Source organism: Melospiza melodia, chromosome 5 (genome assembly GCF_035770615.1).
Source record: "Melospiza melodia melodia isolate bMelMel2 chromosome 5, bMelMel2.pri, whole genome shotgun sequence".
Taxonomy (NCBI): Eukaryota; Metazoa; Chordata; class Aves; order Passeriformes; family Passerellidae; genus Melospiza; species Melospiza melodia.
Genome location: NC_086198.1, coordinates 76128570 through 76149299, shown reverse-complemented (window position 1 = coordinate 76149299; position 20730 = coordinate 76128570). Strand labels below are relative to the sequence as shown.

The 20730-nt window shown below is 38.1% G+C and overlaps 2 protein-coding genes across 5 annotated transcripts in view; both read left to right on the top strand.

Moving 5' to 3' along the window:
- GRK4 (G protein-coupled receptor kinase 4) overlaps positions 1-17060 on the top strand; it is a 38596-nt gene extending 21536 nt beyond the window's left edge. Inside the window, exons 9-16 of one of the 2 annotated variants that reach the window (XM_063157467.1) lie at positions 1300-1490; positions 3940-3977; positions 6477-6566; positions 7101-7309; positions 8114-8251; positions 8849-8986; positions 11136-11258; positions 12670-17060. In XM_063157467.1, coding sequence (XP_063013537.1) covers positions 1300-1490; positions 3940-3977; positions 6477-6566; positions 7101-7309; positions 8114-8251; positions 8849-8986; positions 11136-11258; positions 12670-12723 — 981 coding nt within the window. In that variant the 3' untranslated portion in view covers positions 12724-17060. Of the gene's footprint in view, positions 1-1299; positions 1491-3939; positions 3978-6476; positions 6567-7100; positions 7310-8113; positions 8260-8848; positions 8987-11135; positions 11259-12669 lie in introns of those variants that run through there. The other variant, XR_010027851.1, reaches the window with a different exon arrangement.
- A 2650-nt stretch (positions 17061-19710) lies between these two features.
- Positions 19711-20730, top strand: part of HTT (huntingtin) — an 81104-nt gene continuing 80084 nt past the window's right edge. Inside the window, exon 1 of one of the 3 annotated variants that reach the window (XM_063157463.1) lies at positions 19711-19910. In XM_063157463.1, coding sequence (XP_063013533.1) covers positions 19810-19910 — 101 coding nt within the window. In that variant the 5' untranslated portion in view covers positions 19711-19809. The remainder of the gene's footprint in view (positions 19911-20730) is intronic. The other 2 variants (XM_063157465.1, XM_063157466.1) reach the window with 2 other exon arrangements.

Genomic DNA, 20730 nt, shown 5'->3' with positions numbered 1-20730 from the left:
ACAGTGAAACTTCTATTTTTGAGTAACATTTTTTTCAGCATATGTAAACACTGTAAATCAATAATTGATCCATGTTGAATTTGAAATTGCTTTATAAAATTGAGGATGAGTTATTTTCTTCTTGCTATCCAATGGTGGTTTTTATGCAACAGAGAAGATCTAGGTCTAGCATTTGCAGTAATGCTGGTTTTGAAGTGGGCAGATAACTTGTCATGCCTCTGTCACAAGTACAGTCATAAATAGCTGGACACAGCAGTTAAAACCACCAAATGGGAAGCTATGCCTTGAGTAGCTGATTTGAGTAGCTGATTTCTGTATTTATTTAGTTTTATTATTTAGTATTGTATTTATACTTCTGAAGGAAGAGTTTGGTTCTGTTACTGAATAATTAAAACAATTATTTACTTGTACACATTTAAAATAAATGTTTTGAGTTAAAAAAAACCCCATCCTACTTTTTTTTTTTACCTAGCTAGTTTACCTAATGTAAGCTAAGTATATTTGAATTCCATTGCCCTTAGTACAAGGTAGGTAATTTTGAAGATCCTACCAGATGATCATCTGCATAGCATAACTTTTTTTATTGCAAATGAATTTGTAACTTAAGCAGTTAAATTTTGTGGTGTATTGCATTGTGTTAAGTGGGGAGGGTTTTGTTTTATTTCACAAGTTTACTTTAAAACTTTAAATGCACTTTAAAATCTTTTACCTAAAACCTGAAAAAAATGTGGTGCTTTGTCCTTGCCTATCAGCACCACATTTCAAGTACAGTGAGAAGAAAGATTGTAAGGAGTTCTACTGAGTCTTTACTGTTGGCAAGTTCTAAATGAGGGAAATATGCAGTTACCTGGGGGAGGCAGGGGTAGGAATCGAAACTACACATTTGATTTAAAATAATTTGAGTTCCTCTAGGGCAGTTTTGAGTCTCGTAGTTCAGGAAGATGGTTTGGCAGTGCATAATTCATGAGATATTAATAAAATCAGGAATATGCTCATGCTGTCTGGACAAAGAGTAATACAGGTACCATGCAGCTGAGGGACATCATCAATAAATGTATTTTATGGGTATCTGAACAGATCTGCCACTAAGCTTTTGGGTTGTGTGCCTGGTTTGTGTACACAGGCAAATTAGTCTGAATTCCTTTGTGTCTACCAGTACTCTGCAGGAAGGATTTTCCACTTGTTCTTTTTGCCTTAAAAAAGGATTCATAAGTTGATTGTATTGGAAAAAAAGGTCTGTGAATTGTTTTGGGGTTTATGAATGATTAATGGTTGTGTTCTCACTATGCCCATTTTTAGGTTAGTTTATCCTATACATATGAGACAAAAGATGCCCTGTGTTTAGTGTTAACCATAATGAATGGAGGGGATCTGAAGTTTCACATATATAACATGGGAAATCCTGGCTTTGATGAAGAAAGGGCTATTTTCTATGCTGCAGAACTGTGCTGTGGTCTGGAGGATTTGCAAAGGGAGAGAATTGTTTACAGGTGAGTGTCATCTACACTTACTTGTACTTTTCCACATCTCTTCAATGTTGAACATATTAATTGTTTTCTACTGAAACAAGTTTGTATTTTAATTTTGTAGGAAAAGAATAAAAAAAAAACTTAGTTGCCCTTTTCATGGCATATCCCTAGGAATATATGTCTTATGTCTTCTTGCTGTTGGTTTAAGTCTTGATGCTTGATATATTTTAAAACAGTATAAAATGAAATTAAACTACGATTTACAAAGCAAATTAATTTATAATTTTAATGCATAAGTTTTAGGAGTATGGCATTTTATTCCTGCCCACTCTAAAGTAATTCACAGAGGGCTCTAGAAGTCCCTGGCTGCATTGCATGTTACACTCCCAAAGGTAACAGGATAGTCATAGCCCATGTGAAAAGCTCCTTCTTCTGTTTTAGTTTCAGATTCCTCCAATAAAATTATTATTGAATTTGAATTAATGAAACTATTAGAAGCTTTATGCATTTTAATTGAGATTGTATGATTTCAATGCTCTGTTTTGTCTCTGTATGTACATCATTTAACCCCTGGTATGCATTAATGTTACAGAACAAGCAAACAAACTTAGTGGTGGACCAAGAATGCTTTCTTTGTACTTGTGCTGTGTAACACCAAGTGTCACACACACAGACACACAGAATGGGAAGTGGCAGAAGCAGAGTGAATCAGGTTTATGCTGGTGGTTGGATGTGGTTCCCTAGAGAATTTGGCCAGTCTTGCAATATTACACACCGTGTTTTGGCATACACATAGGAGGGAAGCAGGGGTGAGACATTTCATCAGCTACAAGTAGGTCATTTTACATTGTTCAAATGAAAACAAAACTGATTGTTTAAAATACAAAATAACAAAAAAAGCCCAAATGAAACAAAAGAGCCCAAACCACAGCCCCGTGTTTAGGCCCAACTTGTTAGCTGTTTGCCCACAAGACAACTTTCAAACACTTATGTCAAATCCTAGTGTTCTTCAGTTTTTTTACCTCTGATCTCTCCTGGTTTCTCTGCTATTGTAATCTCATATTTAATATCCATTTATTAACATTATAAGGATTGTTGAGACTTAAAACCATGAGAAGCAGAGCATCTTTATGACTTTTGTATATAGTTAATCTCATAAGATAATGAAACTTTACCATGAATACGCATATTACAGAACATCAATTAACCAATATGTGGGGGGAAAAACCCTACTTAGATTTTTTGGTGAACAGTTTTCTCTCATTTAGAATGGCAACTCTAGAGTCATTCTTCCTAAATTTTTTTCTTTTATGTTATTCAGATTCTTCTTCTTGTCACAACTGTATGTATATATGTATAGATACATATTGTTTTTAAGAATCTATTTCAATAGCTGATTCTTTAGCCAACTACTGGGTTTTATGTGTCTATTTCTGGCTTATATTTACGGTGGAATAAATCTAAGAGAACATCTCAGTCCACATGCTTACTGATGCATACCACAAATACACACATATAAAAAATAACCATTAAAAATTAACAATATATATTATAACAATCTTTAGTGCACTATTATAAATAATTATGTACATTATACATTTTATACAAATTTTCATGCATATATATATATGTATGTGTATCCTCAGGAGAATCTGCTAGGGATAAATCCTAGCAAAACTTCTGATTTAGCTTGAATGACTCCCCAAATTTTCCTTGAGCAGGGAAAAATTCAAACATTCCATTCAATATTTTCTTTTGTTCTCAAAGTAAAAATGCACAAGATGCAAAATTGCAATGCTGAATTTATTGCCCTTTTAGTATTTCCTGAGTCTTGCTATCATTTAATAGTTAAAAATTGTTGTTTGTGAAACTTTGATGTTTACAGAAAAGTAATAGGAAACTTCTAGAAAGTTATTGCAAAGAATCTTAACTAGGTGAAGTGTCTAGGAAGCTTTAGCAGTTGCATGGCCAAATTAAAGAAATTGAGTTTGAATGAATGATATTAAGCCTGTGCTTAGTCTTGGGATTATTACTCTTTGTTGATATTCTGATGCCCTGAGGTGAAATATAGCAAGGGGTCAGCATCAAACTGCAGCAAACACTTGTATTTTAGCACTGTCAAGCTGATACTCCTCAGGAGAAATGCTTTTCACTTATGAACACAAATTTGGGTGTAAATACTGGTTCTTTATATCAGGACTTTAGTGTTGTGTTGCCTTTGTTAATATAAATTAAATAGTTATGGTAATATCAATTAAAGAGGATTAAAGAGTTCAGGGACAGTGGATCTAGTTCTCTGGTTAAACTATTTGTATTATAGGTCATCAGCTTCACAGATTTTTTTTGTTTATAGGTGGAACTGGAAAAATTGCTTCAGTCAGAACCAAATTGTTTTCTGTTGAATCTGTTGCATTTGAGGGCTTATAGTTTTGTCTTTGCTTAATTCACATTTCTGTTGTTTAATTTGTAGAGACTTGAAGCCTGAGAATATACTTCTTGATGACTGTGGTAAGTAAAAATGAAAATTAATTTGAAATCAGGAATTATACCTCTAATACCAAGCCAGAAATGCAAGGGATTTCTTCAAAATAAAAGAGACCTCATTGGTGAATCTTAATTTAGCAAAGACAATACTGCCTTGCTTTTTAGAAAGCAGGGGAAAACTTTGGGAGTCAACCATTAATATTTATGAAGGGTCAATTTTCTACCTTCAAATGGCTAGTTTTTCCCTTTTGCTCCTCATTTTCCCCCTCCTCTTGATTTAATATCACTAAAATTTTTACATGGATTTGTTTTGTTTGTCTTTTCTTCAATTATGGAAACATGATTTGTTAGATGAGGGGGGCAGAATTTTACTTAGTAAACCAGATTGTTTAGACAGTGGGATAAATCTGAAGTATTTCTGTTTTAACATTTTGATTAAGAGAGGTCTGATGGTCTCTGATGCATGTGTGGCTGGAAGGGATCAAGGAAGTACAAACAACATGAAGAACTGTTTGTAGTCCTTTGTTTGTCAAAAGCCAAATTAATTCTCTTTAATGACTTTGTATGCAAGTCATTTCCAGAATCTTTTGAATTGACTGTGGAACATGTGCAGGAATTCTCTTCTAAGCTGTGGATTAATATTACAAGTTTGTTCTTGTAACTGCTGAGCATTTTAGTTGAGGAAAAACTGTTTTTGAAGTCATTAGCACACAATTTTTTTTAAAGTCAGCATGTTCTGACTGATAATTTTCAAAAAAGATGATGCTTGAGAGAAGTCACTTTCCAAGAGCTAAAGCTTTGCTAGACATCAAATGCATTCTTTAATTTTTCTCTCCAGCAATGTCTTAGAAAAGCTGAAGGGTTCTTTGAGGAAAAATGTAGCCTTGCAGGACTGCACTAGAATGCTTCCTCTCTGCCAGGCATATTTTGATCTAGTTCCAGAGAGCACAGGAGACTAATTAGAAAATCTCTTCAGGAGCTCAGATCTTGCACTTGAAAAGGAGTTCATCAGATGTCAGGGAATACAAGAGCATCTGAATGTATTTAAAAGAGCATTTGCTGCTCCAGAGCATTACTTTATTTCCAACCAGTATATAAAATGGAACTTGACTTTCTCCTCTCTCTCTCTCTCTCCATCCCCTGACTATCTAACACATGTACATAAGAAGTTAATGTGCTGTTAACTAATATTGATGCTGTAGAGCTTTTTGAATGCCACAGCATATATGCACAAAGGTTAATTGGGCATTGGAATGGGCTGCCCAGAGAGGTGATGCAGTGTCCACTCTTGGAGGCTTTCTAAATAAGTGTTTTAAAAGCCTGGGACACTTTGGGCTGCCTGCTTGTTCAGAAGGTGTTACTAGAGACCTTCTGAAATCCCTTCCAGCCTGAATCATTCTGTGAGTCTGTGGTAAACAACAGTATCCCTGTCCTTATAACCAGTATTAGAAATAAGTCTGAGTTTTGCTCTTTTTCTTCATTTTTTTGCCACAAATCTTTCTACAAAATTGTTTTAGAATTGAATTGGAAATGTAATTGTCCTTTCTTCTGTCTAGACTTTTACATTTTTATTGAGAAAGTACCTTATGTGTTTTTACATTAAAATGTCAATACAGTTCTTGCCTTGAAACGGCTTGAATGTGCTTGAAACAGTTCAGGACTCTATCCAACAAAGAATGGGAATATCCATGGGAATGTAAGGGAGAGTGGGGTGGATTTATTCCCATTGCCCTGCTTGGACTGGCTCCCCACTGAGCAGGGCATGACAAACCAGTCCATTGCCAGATGAATTCTGTTAGAGGTACAGCTCTAAAGGCCGTGTGTGATAGGGGAAGGTCATCAGCTTGAGACATTTGGCTGATAAAGTGCAATAAAAGCTGTTTTCCACTTAGGAGTGACTCATGAGAAGAGGAAATCCCAGAATTGAACTGACATGTTACTATATAAATAATTCTGAGTGGATTTTTGACTGGGCTGCTCTTGGTTTGGGGTGGGAGTTGGGATAGCAATTCCAAGTACTCATGTTTGGCATTATTGGGGTACTTCATTACATGAAAAAGAGCTGTCTCAGTACAGGCTACAGTTTTCTCACATTTGGAATAAATTAAGTTTTACTAAGAAGTCAGAAAGCTACGGGCTTGTGGTGGGTATGCAGAATGGAAAACCACAAGTGTCTGATGCATAGATGCAGAATCTGAAATGAGCATTTCTCTTTGTCCAAGAACAGCAGCCTATGCCAAAGCTAGGAATTAGAGTGCTTAAGAGCAAATTATTTTTGTCTGACCTTCAGAAAATCAGTTATATCTGTGCCTCTCTTTCTGCACATTTTTAAGGAGGAGCTGAATAAAACACTCTTTTCAAGTTAAGTTAAATAAACTTAGGGCTATATGAATCTTTTGATACTTTGCAGTGGGGTTTTTTATGAGATGTGCAATAGAAATTTTTTGTTTTAAAAGTGATAGTACTTCATTATTTTACTTCATTAATTGGCTGACTATGTATAATTCATTTTAACATAAATAGGACATATCAGGATTTCAGATCTTGGATTAGCTGTGCAGATTCCAGAAGGTGAAACTGTCCGAGGACGTGTTGGGACTGTTGGTTACATGGGTATGTAAAGCATCCTTTGCTAGTTACATTTTACCAGAAAATTTGCTTCTGTGAATTTAAGAACTGTATTGGACCTGGATTAGTTACTAGACATGTTATGGGAAGAAGAAAGGTTAAAATATGCATTTGTAGATGTTACTTAATTGTAAGCCTACTGATAAACTTGAAAACTTAACTGAAAATTCCAGCTTTAGGCAGAACTTAAACAAAGCACCTAATTTTTTTATGGTCACAGGTAAACAGAGAAATTACTGTGACAGTACATTTCTTTCCATGCTTTGGAAAACTTCATTCTCAGGGTTTTTTTTCCATTCTCTAAAGAATACTGATTTTAACCATTCAAGAAATTAAGTTTTTCTCTTGAATATAAACAGAGTTCTCACTGTAGAAATTAAAGTTTCTTCAAAGTACAGAAGAGTCACACAAACATGTCTGCACAGGGCCCAGAGAGAGTACCTGAGAGTTTTTCCAATACACACAATTAGGCAATTTAAAGTGAAATGATGTGGGTGTGTGTTTGTTTTTGCTTTGTAGCTCCAGAAGTGCTCAAAAACGAGAAGTATACATTCAGTCCGGACTGGTGGGGCCTTGGCTGTTTGATTTATGAGATGATTGAAGGGCAGTCTCCGTTCAGGAAGCACAAGGAAAGAGTTAAACGCGATGAGATTGACCGCAGAGTAAAGGAGGACCAGGAAACATACTCAGACAAGTTTTCAGAGGAGGCAAAATCCATCTGCAGGATGGTGGGTGAAGAGACATAGAGGTTTGGAAATTAAATTTCTAATCCTTTTAAAGAGACCAACTACTTTATTTTAAAATCTTGAAAAATTTTCGGAACAGGATTTCCTAAACCTTCCTTTAGTTCATATGAAAGTTTGTGATTGTTCATGAGCTGTCAGTTATCAAACTTCAAGAATTCAGAACTTTTCTTAAGATGAAGGAAAGCTGCATAAATTAATTATTCATCACATGAATGAAATGGTCTAGTATTGCTTGGACCACTTGTTATTGTAGATGGAGTGCAATAGCATGCTCAAATAGGATACTGCATAGGAACAAGTGGCTGAGTAGTACAACGGTTTCTTCACATAAAACGTTATCTACAAGACAATTTTTTTTTCTATCTTGCTTCTTCTTAAATTTATACAGAAAGCTTCACAAGATTTTTGTACCATTTAATGCAAGATATATGCATTACTTAAGCCCATAGGAAAAAATAGAAGTCTCTTTCCTGAAAGGAAAGCCTACTGCAAAGTCTGTACTCTCAAGTCTTCTTTATATGACATCAATTAAAATATTTTCATATAACTTCGGGCATAATCTTCAAATAAGGTGCTTTCAGGGGTTCTTTTGTCTGTTGAAAATATATTTGTTCCCAGAATGTTGTTGTTTGGGTTTCCAGGTATAGTTCCAATTGATACGTGATAAATTTACTTAATAAGAGCCCAAGTAGCAAAATAAACTGATTGAAAGACATTGTATGTAGATTATATTTTTTTTAGTTGTGGGATTGTATCATGGATCAGCTTTTTTCCATGTATCTGCAGTTACTTGCTAAAAATCCAGGGGAACGACTGGGCTGCACTGAAGGAGGAGCTGCTGTTGTAAAGCAACACCCTATTTTCAAGAACATCAACTTCAAGAGGCTGGAAGCTAACATGTTAGAACCTCCATTCTTGCCAGATGTAAGTAGGTGAGACAGATTTGATTAGTATCTAAAAAGGGAAGAACTGTCATAATTCTCTTAGCAGTCATATGAACTCCAGAGAAACCTTTAAAGTTAGTTACACTGGTAGGAGAATGCCATTGTGGCTATTGATGATAACTAATTGTGTTGTGGTGTTTCATCTGAGATCACAAAACAATTTACAATAGTGGTATTTCCCTAGGGAGCTTTGTAGCTGATTTCTTACCCCATAAAAGTCCCCTTCCATTGCTCAGATGCAGAAGAAATGAGGAATAGCTTTGAAGAAAATATTCCAGAGTTGAAAGAAAGGTGACAGAAGATGAGTGAATTATGATAATCACTGAGATCCAAACAAGCTGCTTGTGGCTTTGATATTTCTTTTCTCTTACTTGCAGGATGGATAAAATTGCTCAGGTTACTTATGAAGAGCATCTTTGTATTTCTGTTCCATAGAATAATGTAATTTGCTGATCAGCAGTGTGAAATGTAAAATTGCAGACATTTTGCTCTCTTTTGCTCATCTAGAGAAAATAAAACCAAACTAAAAGTCCCCAGATCCAAAACTTTAATGAAGTAATCTTGTCTTGTACTGCAGCCACGTGCAGTTTATTGTAAAGATGTCCTGGACATTGAGCAGTTCTCAACAGTGAAAGGAGTGAACCTGGATACCACAGATGATGACTTCTATTCCAAATTTGTGACGGGTTGTGTCTCAATCCCTTGGCAAAATGAGGTAATGCACATTTCATACAAGATTATTTCTTTAGTACAGCAGTATAGAATATTTAATAAAATATATAATTATAATTATTTTCTCTAGGAGATGTAAAGACATTTCTGCTCTAGACTTCTTTGCTGAGAGGCTTAAGAATTTTTTTTTTCCAAAAACATAAGAAACTTGCTAAAAACTGAGATTTATAGTAAACTTGCATAAACAAAGTCTGGCATCTTGTCATCATAGGCACAGTTTACAGAACAGTATTAGTATCTGTAAGACCACCCTTTCCTTGTTCTTCAGTCCCGTGTTGTTCAGTATTGCTGTTGACAGGAAAGGGATGGAATGCTATTCCAAGTGTTCAAAAGCAAATAGGTGCAGTGCAAGCTGTTTGTGTATAGCCTGTGTATCAATAGAGTATCCAAGTGACAGCAATACAGAATTGCAGACTCACCTTTTTCAAGGTTTCAAAACAAACAGTTCAATATCAGTTGAGTCAGACTTTCCCTTAAGAGTTTGTTTTGTGTGCCTAGTGAATGAATATTCTAGTAGTCTGCATAGAGTACTAGAATTCTGCTGCCTCTGCATGCAATTCAAATCTATTTACTGTTTCAGCAAGAGCACTCAGTAACAATTACTTAAAATTGTAGTTCTTGTTATGAATGCCTTGTCCCCATTATAATTTATTCGTGACTTTCTGAAATTGCTATTGTCTTGAGTTCTCCCAATGTCATTTCTCTCCCAGTATGATTGCATTTTATTTAAAGCTTGAACACAAAAGATGAGAAATTTCTGAATAATTTGGAGGAAAAAGTACATTCCCCTCTGTTTTCCTTTTGTTTTTTCGCATTACATTAAGGATATTTGAAAAGGTGTCATTTGACATAGAGAGCTTTCACTGAGAAACAGTGAGTCTTGGAGAGAGAAGTATTTCCTATACTATGTTGTAATGCTAAACTTCAGAATATGATCTAGACATTAAAAAATGCACTGCAGCTTAATAACTAACCCTGCAGAGAGGGTTAAAGTTGGAAGTAGTTGTAGAATTCTTGTGATGGCAATTCCTGTTCTTCGAGGAAGAACTGCAGATTTCATTGTACATTTGTGCTTATTTTTTTCTTTTAATTCATGTTACTGAGCTTTCCCTCAAATTTTTGCCTCTCAAGACTTTCTCTCACCATTCCATAATTTACCCAATGTCCTGGTTTACAACAAAAGCAGGCTGCATTTCTTCTTATTCCTCTTTATGCCCTCTCTCCCTCTACAAGGTATATTCACAGTTTTAAGCTGCACCAAGGGAAATATAGGTTGGATAATAGGAAAAAGTTTTTTACAGAAAGAGTGATAAATTACTGGAATGGTCTGCCCGAGGAGGTGGTGGAGTCACCATCCCTAAATGTGCTTAAAAAAAGCCTGGATGTGGCACTTGGTGCCATGGTTAATTGAGGTGTTAGGGCTGGGTTGGACTCGATGATCTTGAAGGTCTCTTCCAACCCAGTGATTCTGTGATTCCTTTGGCTGCCAGCTGCTGTGACAGATGTGTACTGGTGGCACTTACTGATAAATGCCAGCTGGATTTGGCCATTAGCCACTCCCCCCCTTCTGACCCTGCCTGTTGGTTGTATTTTGGCATTCACTCTTCCTGCTGTCCTTTCTGTACCCAGTAATTGTGGTTTTATTTCTTTTGTTTCTGTGCACACAAAGATTATTTCAAAATCCTTTGCTTCTCTCCAGAGACCCATCTTCGTTATATCTTTTTTTTTCCTCCCATGTCATGTTTATTAATTAAGTTCAGTCAAGGGCATAGAGATATTTTTTTTTTTTTTGGCTGGCCTGCTCTAAAATGAACAGAATACCTGAAAGGAAAATCTGTTTCTGGTTCTAAAAGCTTCTCTTTATTGCATCATGAGTATAAGAAAGGCAAGAATGCAAAAAAAGCAAGGGAGTACCTGACACCTGTGTGAGAGTGCTCTCATTGCTATTCTTTAGTTGGTTGAGTGCACAAGGTGAGTCAATGTCAGCTTTGTGCTTCCTTTTGGAGACAGTGGTATAGTTTGGCTGATGAATTTTTAAGTGTTAGGAGTACCCAGCCAGGGAACAACAACAACCTGGAACTTGTTTGAGAGGCTTTTATGGGTATTTCATTTATATTTCATATGTTTCAAAGATGATTGAAACGGGATGCTTTGAAGATATCAATGCATATGAAACTGATGGTACTGTGTCACCAGACAGAGAGAAGTCTCCTAAGCCAAAGAGAGGCTTCTTTCACAGACTTTTTAGTGGAGAGGTAAGGGCATTTATTTTCTTTCATTAAATTAACTTCCATTCTTTTTTTATTATTATTAATTTGTGATAGGAAAACCAAGTTGCTCACTGCATTGTGAAACTAATGAAATCTGGTTTGTTATGACTTTGCCTCTCCACCACAGTTCAGAAATTATGGCAATCTCTATAACTACAGGAGGCTTTCCTGCCTCAGCATTCTGTCCTCCTCTACTTACCTGGGTTCTGTTAAAAACTGTGCTCTAGACCTTTGCTAAAGAGGTTAATTTGGGTCCTGCTTCTTATATATTTTACCATTTTTAATGAAACCTGTGTACACGTCTTCAGAGATAATTGAGGCCCTGTGTAAAAACTAGTAATAAGTAAATTTATAAGCAAAAATAAGTAAGTTTATAAGCAAAAATAGGTATCTATCCAATAAATAAGTAAATAAGTTGAAATATCCCCAAAATAAATGAGAGGCACCATGAAACAAATGTTAAAATATCTTGGGCAGTTTAATGCCTTCACCAAAACAATGACATAATAGATCTTTACCTAGCTGATAATGCACAGCCTTTTCTTACACACAGACTTCTACTCTTTAGTAGAAGAATTTCCTGTTCAGAGAATTGAGTATTTACCACCTAGAAGACACATCATGTATTGTAATTGTCTACAGGAGATAAGAAATAGACTATTTGTAAAGGTTTGCAGTTGAAAATGTTATATAGAATTCTGCTTGCTCAGTGTGCCTGCACATAGAGAGGAAATATCTTGAGAAGCTTGAGTATATTCCAGTAGTGAAGAGGGTAGAAATTACTTTTGCTTTCAAGCAGAAATGGAATTTTAAAATTGCTAGGTGCATATTGTTAAGTAGCCACAGCAAGGCCGTGTATTAAAATTGCATGAAGAAATTTTTTGTCTTCAGCTGGCAATTCACCTTTCTAAAATGGCACAATGCTAATGGAATGTATAATAGTACTGTCATTTTTAGTTCGTCTTTTCAAATACACTTTCCCCCCATTTTGACTAATGGAATAGAAGGGATGGCTGAGTGTACTAATATTCTCACATAGCTAAAGTTAAAGCTTGTGTCTTACTGTAGTCATTTCCAACCAAAAATCAGCAGGATTTGTACTGTCCCAGGATATGGTTCTATGTATAGAGAAGAAGTCCTAAAAAATGAATATGATTTGACAGTTTTCAGTTGGTTTTGAACTAATAGGATTACAGTTAATTGTCTTGTGAAGTTAGAATAAGAGATGGGGTTTGAGATTATGGATTCCTTTGAGTTTCCCAAAGCATTTACTTAGCATGGAGTAAAATGTGCTGGAAAAATACCCACCCCCCCAGCCTTTCTGTGTCCATAAAACACACAAATGAACAATAGTATTAGTTCTGCAGCTGAGTTGTCTGTTTGTCTTCTCTTGCAGGTCTGCTTTAAGTCTGATTGCAGTGATGATGAGCAGGAGTCCTCCAGACTTTAAATCATTTTATGCTCATCAGAAAGGATGAGCAAGCATTAAATGTTTTATATCTCTGTAGCAAATTGTATTATATATATTTTTTATCTGAGTTTAAGGATTTTTGTACATTTGTACTTCATTTGTTTTAAGATGTATATTTTCACTAAAGCTTAATTGTACAAAAAGCAATGAGTGCCATTTGAGTGAGTGTGTTTCTGTATGTATTTGATTTATCTTGATTATTTTTTTCCCAGTGGAATGAATCTAGGAATACTAAAAGGATTTTAAAGCACAGAGATAGTATCTATGGCATCACTGTAACTTGGCTTTGTATGCTTCTGGTAAAACTCTTCTTGATCATTAGGATCTTTATTAGCAATTTTCTTAACAGTAAAATTGATGTACTGATAAATTTAATAATTCTGGTGTTATCCAGCAGCATGGCAGTGCTATTACCTAATGTATCTCTCAAGCACCTGCTAAGAGAAAAAAAGGAATTCAGTGCACTGTGGCCAGCTATTAGGAATTGCTCTTTATTATCAGGCTCTGTAGAATCTCTTTCTGTATTTCTGTATAAAGAGAACTTTGAACATTTAGCTTAATCCTCAAACTGAAGTATCCCATCTTCTCTTTCCTACCCATCTTACACATCCTCTCCATAGAGTTTCTTGGCACGAACCATGCAAGTCAATCTATGCCAAAATTTTATAACTATATTTTAAAAACTTTGTTGTCTTTACTGAAATTATTTCTTTTTACCTGTGGGGACACAGTTTTATTTTATTTTCTGTAAATGAAATTGTTTTTAACTCCATGTAGAATGTTATGTTTTTATAATGGGTTAAAAAACAAAGCCTGGCTCTTCTTACTAACATCCTCTCTGCTTATGTTGTGATATGCAATGTTCTAGGGTTGACAGTGATCACTGCCACTGGGGGAAGGGCAAGGTAGCATTAAGTATTGAATTTAATTATGTAAGTATTTTTTATAGCCTTTTAAAACAGAAACATTAAAATATGTTTTTAATGATTGCTTAATACAGATATGGAACTGGTATTGAAATTGTTATGTTTACCTGATGTCCATTAGTAAAACTGACAAAAGCTGCTTGAAAGCTAGGCAAACTTCCATTCTTCTGGACTTACTGTAGGTCAGACCCTTTATTATGTAAACTTCTAGTAAAACTTCATCTGGGTATGAAAGTCACTTTAAGGAGCACATTTCATTAAGAGCCTCTTCTGTTTTCAAAATTGAGTTGGATACTTGAAATATAATGGGGTTGGAGACATGATTTTAGTTTCATATTTTGTTCTGTATTCTCAAGATTTGTCTCAACTGTGCATGCATTCATTGGGGCACCAACTGGGCCACACATGTATTGTACACACAGAGCAACTGAATAGCACCCTCACCTCAAAAAGGTCCCTCTTGTGATCTGCAGACCCACTGGAAGAAACTTCAGCTGCTTCTGAGAAACTCACAAGATATATTTGATATTCAAGCCCATCATCAGGTTTTAATTCACGGTATTTGGTCTCTAAAGACAAAGTTTTAATTTGAAAAAATTGGAAAACCAGTGTGTTGCAGAACCCTACTGGGGCTCATCTGGTGTCTCTCTGAAATTGTTCCTCTTGGCTACTGTGCCACAGGAATGAGGAATGAGCCTATTTTCTTGTGTGTTCGGTGCATTTTTCCTCCAGTCTAAAACAGCACACAAGACAGCAAAATTACTCTTTTAGAGAGTACAAAGGGAGAAATTGGCAGAGGGAGAGAGAGTTTGAATGAATTACTGGAAGATGGTCTGATGTAATACTGAAGGGATGGGAGACTTGACAGAAATATCTGAAGTAGGGGTGTTGGCTAGAACCATTATGTGTGAGACAATGAGCTGGCAGTCTGACCTGACCCTCTTTATTTTGTACCACAGCAAAAGAAGAACTCTAAAAAGAGAGGAATGGAAAAATGGAGAAGGAACAGAAGGGTTTTATAAATACCTACATGGTTGGAGAAGTCATTGTTTCCCTGATGAAGGGGTTTGAATTTTTAAGATCTTAGGCTTGCTGTTCTGAGGCAAAGGTGACTGTATAAATAGCAGACATGCAGGGTGACAGTCTGGATTTAATGTCTGTGTAGGGCAACTTGAAATTTGGGCAAGAATACCACGGACACAAGCTGAATATTTTTTATGAAGAAAAATTTTTGTGAAGTAAATTGGTTTTAACAGATTAAAAAAATATCTGAAAGTCTATTTATCATGTATTTCAAGTTTTCTTTCTGCATGGGATGGAGAGGAATCTTAAAAAAAACTAAAAATCACTTCTCTGTTTTGGAGTGTTGAGGGTTAACATATATTTTCCAGGAATCTGTGAAGAAAGAGGGTTAAAAGAAAAGGGAAATTGTTCCTAAGAAGTGGTTATTTACATGTCTGCTTCTTTGGAAAAAGGAACTCCTTGTAAAAAAGTGAGAATTTGTTTGTTTTTATAAAGTTTTACTTAAGAAAAAACTTTTGGAATTAAACTAAGTTCAGAATACTACCATTGAATTGTTTTGAGTGAGTACATGTTTGCAGGATTGTGACCTAATTCCATTGGGTTTGGGGTTTGTTTTTTTTTTGGTTAGTTGATTGGTTCTTCCCCAGTAGGCTCAAGATGGCATTATTGTCTTATAAATTTGTCCTTTTTGGCTAGAAATACAAGCATGTAATAATGACTGCATCTTATCTGATGGGAATCCCCTGGAAAATTAGCAAAAACAAGGAACTGGAAGGATCAGCAATCAGCATATGTCTCCTTACACAGTACATGGAGGGGAAGATGTTATGCTGTTTAATCTAAGGTGACATTGGTTAAAGGCCTTTTCTGTAGTATAAGGAGCTTGGAGGTGCATCTTGGAGGAAAGCAGGGAAAGGCTAAGGAGAGGGGAGAACACCTGAAAACAAAATATCACGGTGCAAGATATTTAATATGAACTTAGCTCTTGATTTTTTTAGGACAAAACTGGGACAACGAAGGGGGAAAATAGCAGGTTGTGTTGACAGATTATGTAGCCTTTTACTACATGAAACTGTTGGAGTGGGATGAGGGAAGCCAACATAACTTCTTGTAATTCAGCATTCTCTAGACTCATATGTTAGAAGGCTCTAACAATCCAATGTTCTACTGGTGTAAGACTTGGAAAGACCTATGGAATTCCATGGAGTTATTTGCATGAGATCAACCCTCCTTTCCTGTGGTGTGTGTTTCCAAGCATTTGTGTATGTAAATCTTCATGTTTGCTTGTGAGTACCTCAAACCTCTCTATTTAGCTCAAAATTCAGAAACTGTGAAACAATGTACCAGTGTCTTATTGGTTTACTTAATGCTTTTCAATGTTGTGACCAGAAGAATAGGATCTTCATGCCTCAGGATTGTTTTTTCTAGTAAGAAAGGTGTCAGCTTTTCCCTGCCCCCCCAAGGTGTGTTCAAAATATAGAGATGGTGTTGTTTCTGGATTATCAAAACAACAGAACAGTCTCAGCTGAAAAAAGGAGCACTTAAAACTAATAGTAAATAGGGAAAAAAACCCCTGTGGTATGTCTGTAACAAGAGTGTTATTGACAAACCTTAGCCTTTAATATCTCTTGTGTCTCTTTTTTTTTTCCGAAATCATTCTTAAAACAGTAGTCCTGAAAGGTTTTGAGTATGAAAGAGAATTATCTCCAAATCAAAATAAAATTGTCTGGTTTATAAATCAAATATATAAGCAAATATAATATAAATGCAATTAAAACCAACTAACAATCCATTCTTAGAATGCACTTCAATTATTTTTCAGACTACACTGATATAAGAATTTTCTTATTGTCATTTGTATGAATGGAGAATACTTGTTTACAAGTTACTAAAATATGACAACAAAAGTAATATTTTCCTATGGTTTACACTTTATCATGATATGAATTTAACATTGGAATTATTATCTGCATTTTAGTGTAGGTTTTCAGAAAACACTTCTCTTTAGGAAGTGAAATTCGAATTATTGGAAAGCATCCTTAAGCTGAAGTCATATTTACTTTGATTTTCATTACTCACTTGGCTTATTTGGTGATGATGATGTATTTTCTGTTGAATGAAACATTCTTTTTTATTTCATAATTGTTCTTGTGGTATAACTTAAATTTTGCACATGAGATGTAGGTAACTTTTTTCCATGATTCAGATATGTCCAAACCACCAGAATTCTTTCCAGGCATAGGAAGCTGACTGTTAAATGTGATGTGTTACTTCCAGCATCTCCAACCACTGACTGTTCTTCTGTGAGCTGTTTTCCTGGACGTTCTAGCATTGTAATTCCTGAAATAAAAGCAAAACACTGCCACATATCTCAACCACATGTATTACTGTCTAATGTGATTTATTTACCATGTCTATTGTGGTAGCTGGGATAGAAAAAGAAAAAAAACATTGTAGTTAAAATAAATTTCAAATTTATTGAAGCAGAAAGTCTCCTGCATTGTATAAGCTTTTTACCAATGTAAGATAGTTGAATCCAGGAAAAGATGCCCTAGTTCTGCTGCACTGGCTCAATTGATACCTTATCTCATGGTCTGGATCTAGATTTCTGCATAAATTTCCATGTGAAAAGACAGAATTATCGGCATGGGCTGTTTTTCATTTGCACATTTATTGTAATTTTATAACATGAGCTGAAGTACAAAGCCCCCAAATGCTCTCCAAAAGGGCTTCAAATTAAATGACCTTAAAAAGACACAGCCAGGCTGTGACATATTGCAGATTTTCTGTGCATATGCCAAACCAGTGGGCCACTGAGACTCCTCCTGAAGTCTCATGGAGTAGGACCAAGTACCTGCTGAATTGTTCATGGAAATGCAGAAATGCTGGCCAAAGTGAGACCTCAGGATAAGGTGAAAAATACTCTTGACATGCTCATCTTAAAACATTAAATAAGGAGGATATTTTAAGAGACAAGGTAAGAGCATGTTTCTTTTTCTCCTGGAGGATGAGATTAATTAGTTGTCATCCCTTACATTTCAGATTATAATATTTTAGCTATGCACTGTTAATTGGAACTTCTTTTTTCTTTGTGGCAACACCGACTTTACAAAAATGCTTGTTCTCTAATCCTGCCTTGCTTTTTCTTGCCCCTTGCCTGGTTTGCACCACTTTATTTTTGCCAGTGTGGGTGTTGTGGGGCAGATCAGTGACATGATCCAGGCAAAAACACCACGGATCAGTTTGGGCCAGGAGAACTTAGTGATAAGGTATTGACCAAAGAAAAACCTGATACCCTGAGATACCTCCCAGTTAGCTCTCACTAATGAGCCGCTCAGGCAGGGAGAACAAAGAGCAGCGAGCTTGTGGGCAGGCACTGCCTGGGCTCCTGCCGTGAGTCAGCAGCCCACGGGGACTGGCACACTGATCAAAAGCTTCTCAACAGCCTTGGCTGGTGCCTTGTTTAATCTTTGATAAGAGCTTGTGCTCTTCTTACTGTGCTTAAATGTATTTCGAAGTGTGGAGTGGCACATGCACAGAGTGTGCAGCGTTCCAACTCTGCTGTCATCTTTTATCATGTCTCATTTGCTAAATAAAAAATTCATGATTATCCACATGTTCCAGAGAAATGTTTCTGCAAGCTTTATCATAAAATAATCGGGAGGTTATTATTAAAGGTAAAACTGGTTTTACCTTAAAAGTTCACATTTTGTAGCACTTCTATATTGAAATAAGGCTTTGCTTTAAGCTGAATTGCTTTCAGGACTAAGGATAGGTTTCTGTTCAGAGGACTGTTTCAAATGGTTTGTCTTTTATTAACATGCTAATAAAGGTAACTGGCAGAGCACTGTTCTAGTGAATATTTGGCAAGAATGTTAGCTATGACTTCTGTCGGCCTGAATATTCAGAGACATGAGCTTCATTCCTTCATGTTAATTCAACCAAGTTGAATTACTGGAAATTTATTTTCTTAGAATTTCTAAGAGCTGTTCTCCATTTTTATTGCTGGAACCAGTTTCATGTGTGCGAGATAAGTTGAATTGCCTGTTCTTATCAGCTGTCATTTAATGTCTGTATGAACAAGTAGATATATTAAAATCAGTGGTCGCAATTGGAAACTTCACAGTACTGTTGATTTTTTCTAAGTGTTTAGTAATGGAATCAATGATTTAAATATTCTATACTGTCTCTCTTGTATCCTGTATGTTTAATATGTGTGTGCAGAAATATCCTCTGATGAAGCAGGTCCCCGCTCAGGAGAGGAGCGCTGAAAGGGCAGCACGTACGCTGCCAAGTTTTAAGTCCTGTTCCGGCAAGAGTCTCCGCAGCCTAAAATAAAACCGGAGCGCCGGCAGCGCCTTTGGCCGCCGCTTGTGCTGCGGGGCTGCGGCGTTACCCGCTGTGCCCCGTGACGCGCGGCGCCGGAGCGGCTGCTCCCGCCTTGCCGGCGGGGTCCGTGCGGTGCCTCTGACAACGCGGCTGTGCCCGCGGGCCAGTGCCAGGGGCTCCCATGGCATCCCATGGGCTCCCAGGGCCGGCTTCCCGCCCGCGGCACCCGCGGCTCTGCCCTGCCCGGCCCGGCCCGCTCCGGCCCGGAGCCGCGCGCGGCCGCTGCCGACAGGGGGCGCCGCAGAGCAGCGCAAGGCGGCTCCGGCAAGGGGCGAGGGGCGGAGCCTCCTTCTGATTGGTCAAGGCGCCTGTCGCTCTCGCCGCTGCCCCGCCCCTTTCGCTGCCCGCGTTCCCCTGTGTGTTCCTACGTAAAGGCGCGCGTGACGCCAGGCCGGGGGTGCCGGGTGCGCATGCGCACTCGGGCCCCGGGCCGCGGGGCAGCTCCAGGAGGGGCGGGGCAGCCCCGGGGGCGGGGCCCGCGCGCGGGGGCCGACGGGACGGATCAAGATGGCGGCGGGGCGGACGGGAAGCGCCCGCGGCCCCGAGCTGCGCCCGCCCCATTCATCGCGGCTGTGACGGGCCGGGGCTCACCAGAGCGCCGGCAGAGCGCCGGGAGCGAGCCCGGGGGCAGCGCCAGCGGTAGCGGGACAGCACTCGGACCCGCCAGGCGCCCGTGACAGGGCGGGTCGAAGCGCGGGCCGGTGCCGCCGGCGCGGGCGGAGCGGACATGGCCACCATGGAGAAGCTGACGAAGGCCTTCGAGTCTCTGCGCTCCTTCCAGCAGCAGCAGGGCCCCGCTGCCCTCCCCGAGGAGCCGCTCCAGAGACCGTGAGTGACCCGCGCCCGGAACTCGGGGGCTCCCCACACGCGCGTCCGGCGCCCGGCCGGTCCCTGGCCGCTGGCGGCTCCCGCACACACACACGCACACACACACACACACACAGCGCAGGGTCGCGGTGCTCTGCCCGCTCTCTGCCCAAGCTCACATCTGGAGTAACTTTTGGGGCGAGTGCGTTTGAAAAGTCCCCAGTGCGGGAGATGAGCGGGACGCACAGCGATGCTGTGTGCGTTTCACAGGCTGGTTCTAGGAAGGAAAAGCTTTTTTTCCCCTAGTGCACTGCTGCAAAAAAGACAAAAACTTAGCATAACTTGAATGAAGCGCTACTTTCAGCATTTTCTCTTCTGATAAGTGCTGAAGTGCTTTTTGTGAGACCTTGCTTTTCTGTGCTTGATGCTTTCTGCACGAATGTCTTTTCTCTGAACTCTCCAGCTGACTGCAGCTTCCTTGAAATGAGAATTCAAGGCTGAGCAAGAGAAATTTCTTCCACTCTGTTATTCACTTTTCATATCTTTAAGTATTGGTTATTTTTCGGTCGGATTTCTTCTTTCCTGTAAGAGCAGTGCCCTGAAAGTTCACGTTGAAGTTAAAAACAAGTTTTGGTATTTGTGAATCGAAAGTTTAGAGTTGAAGTCCGAGCTCTGATGCTTTCAGAAGGATGTCTGTTTGTGACAAAGTTCATTTCAAGTCTCGTGCTGAGATGTACTGCACAGACACCTAAGAGAAGTTCGTTTAAATATTCCTAATATCTTTTTTCTTTCTTAAATGTGAGGGATAAATGTGTTAGGTCCGTGAGATACTCAGCTTTCC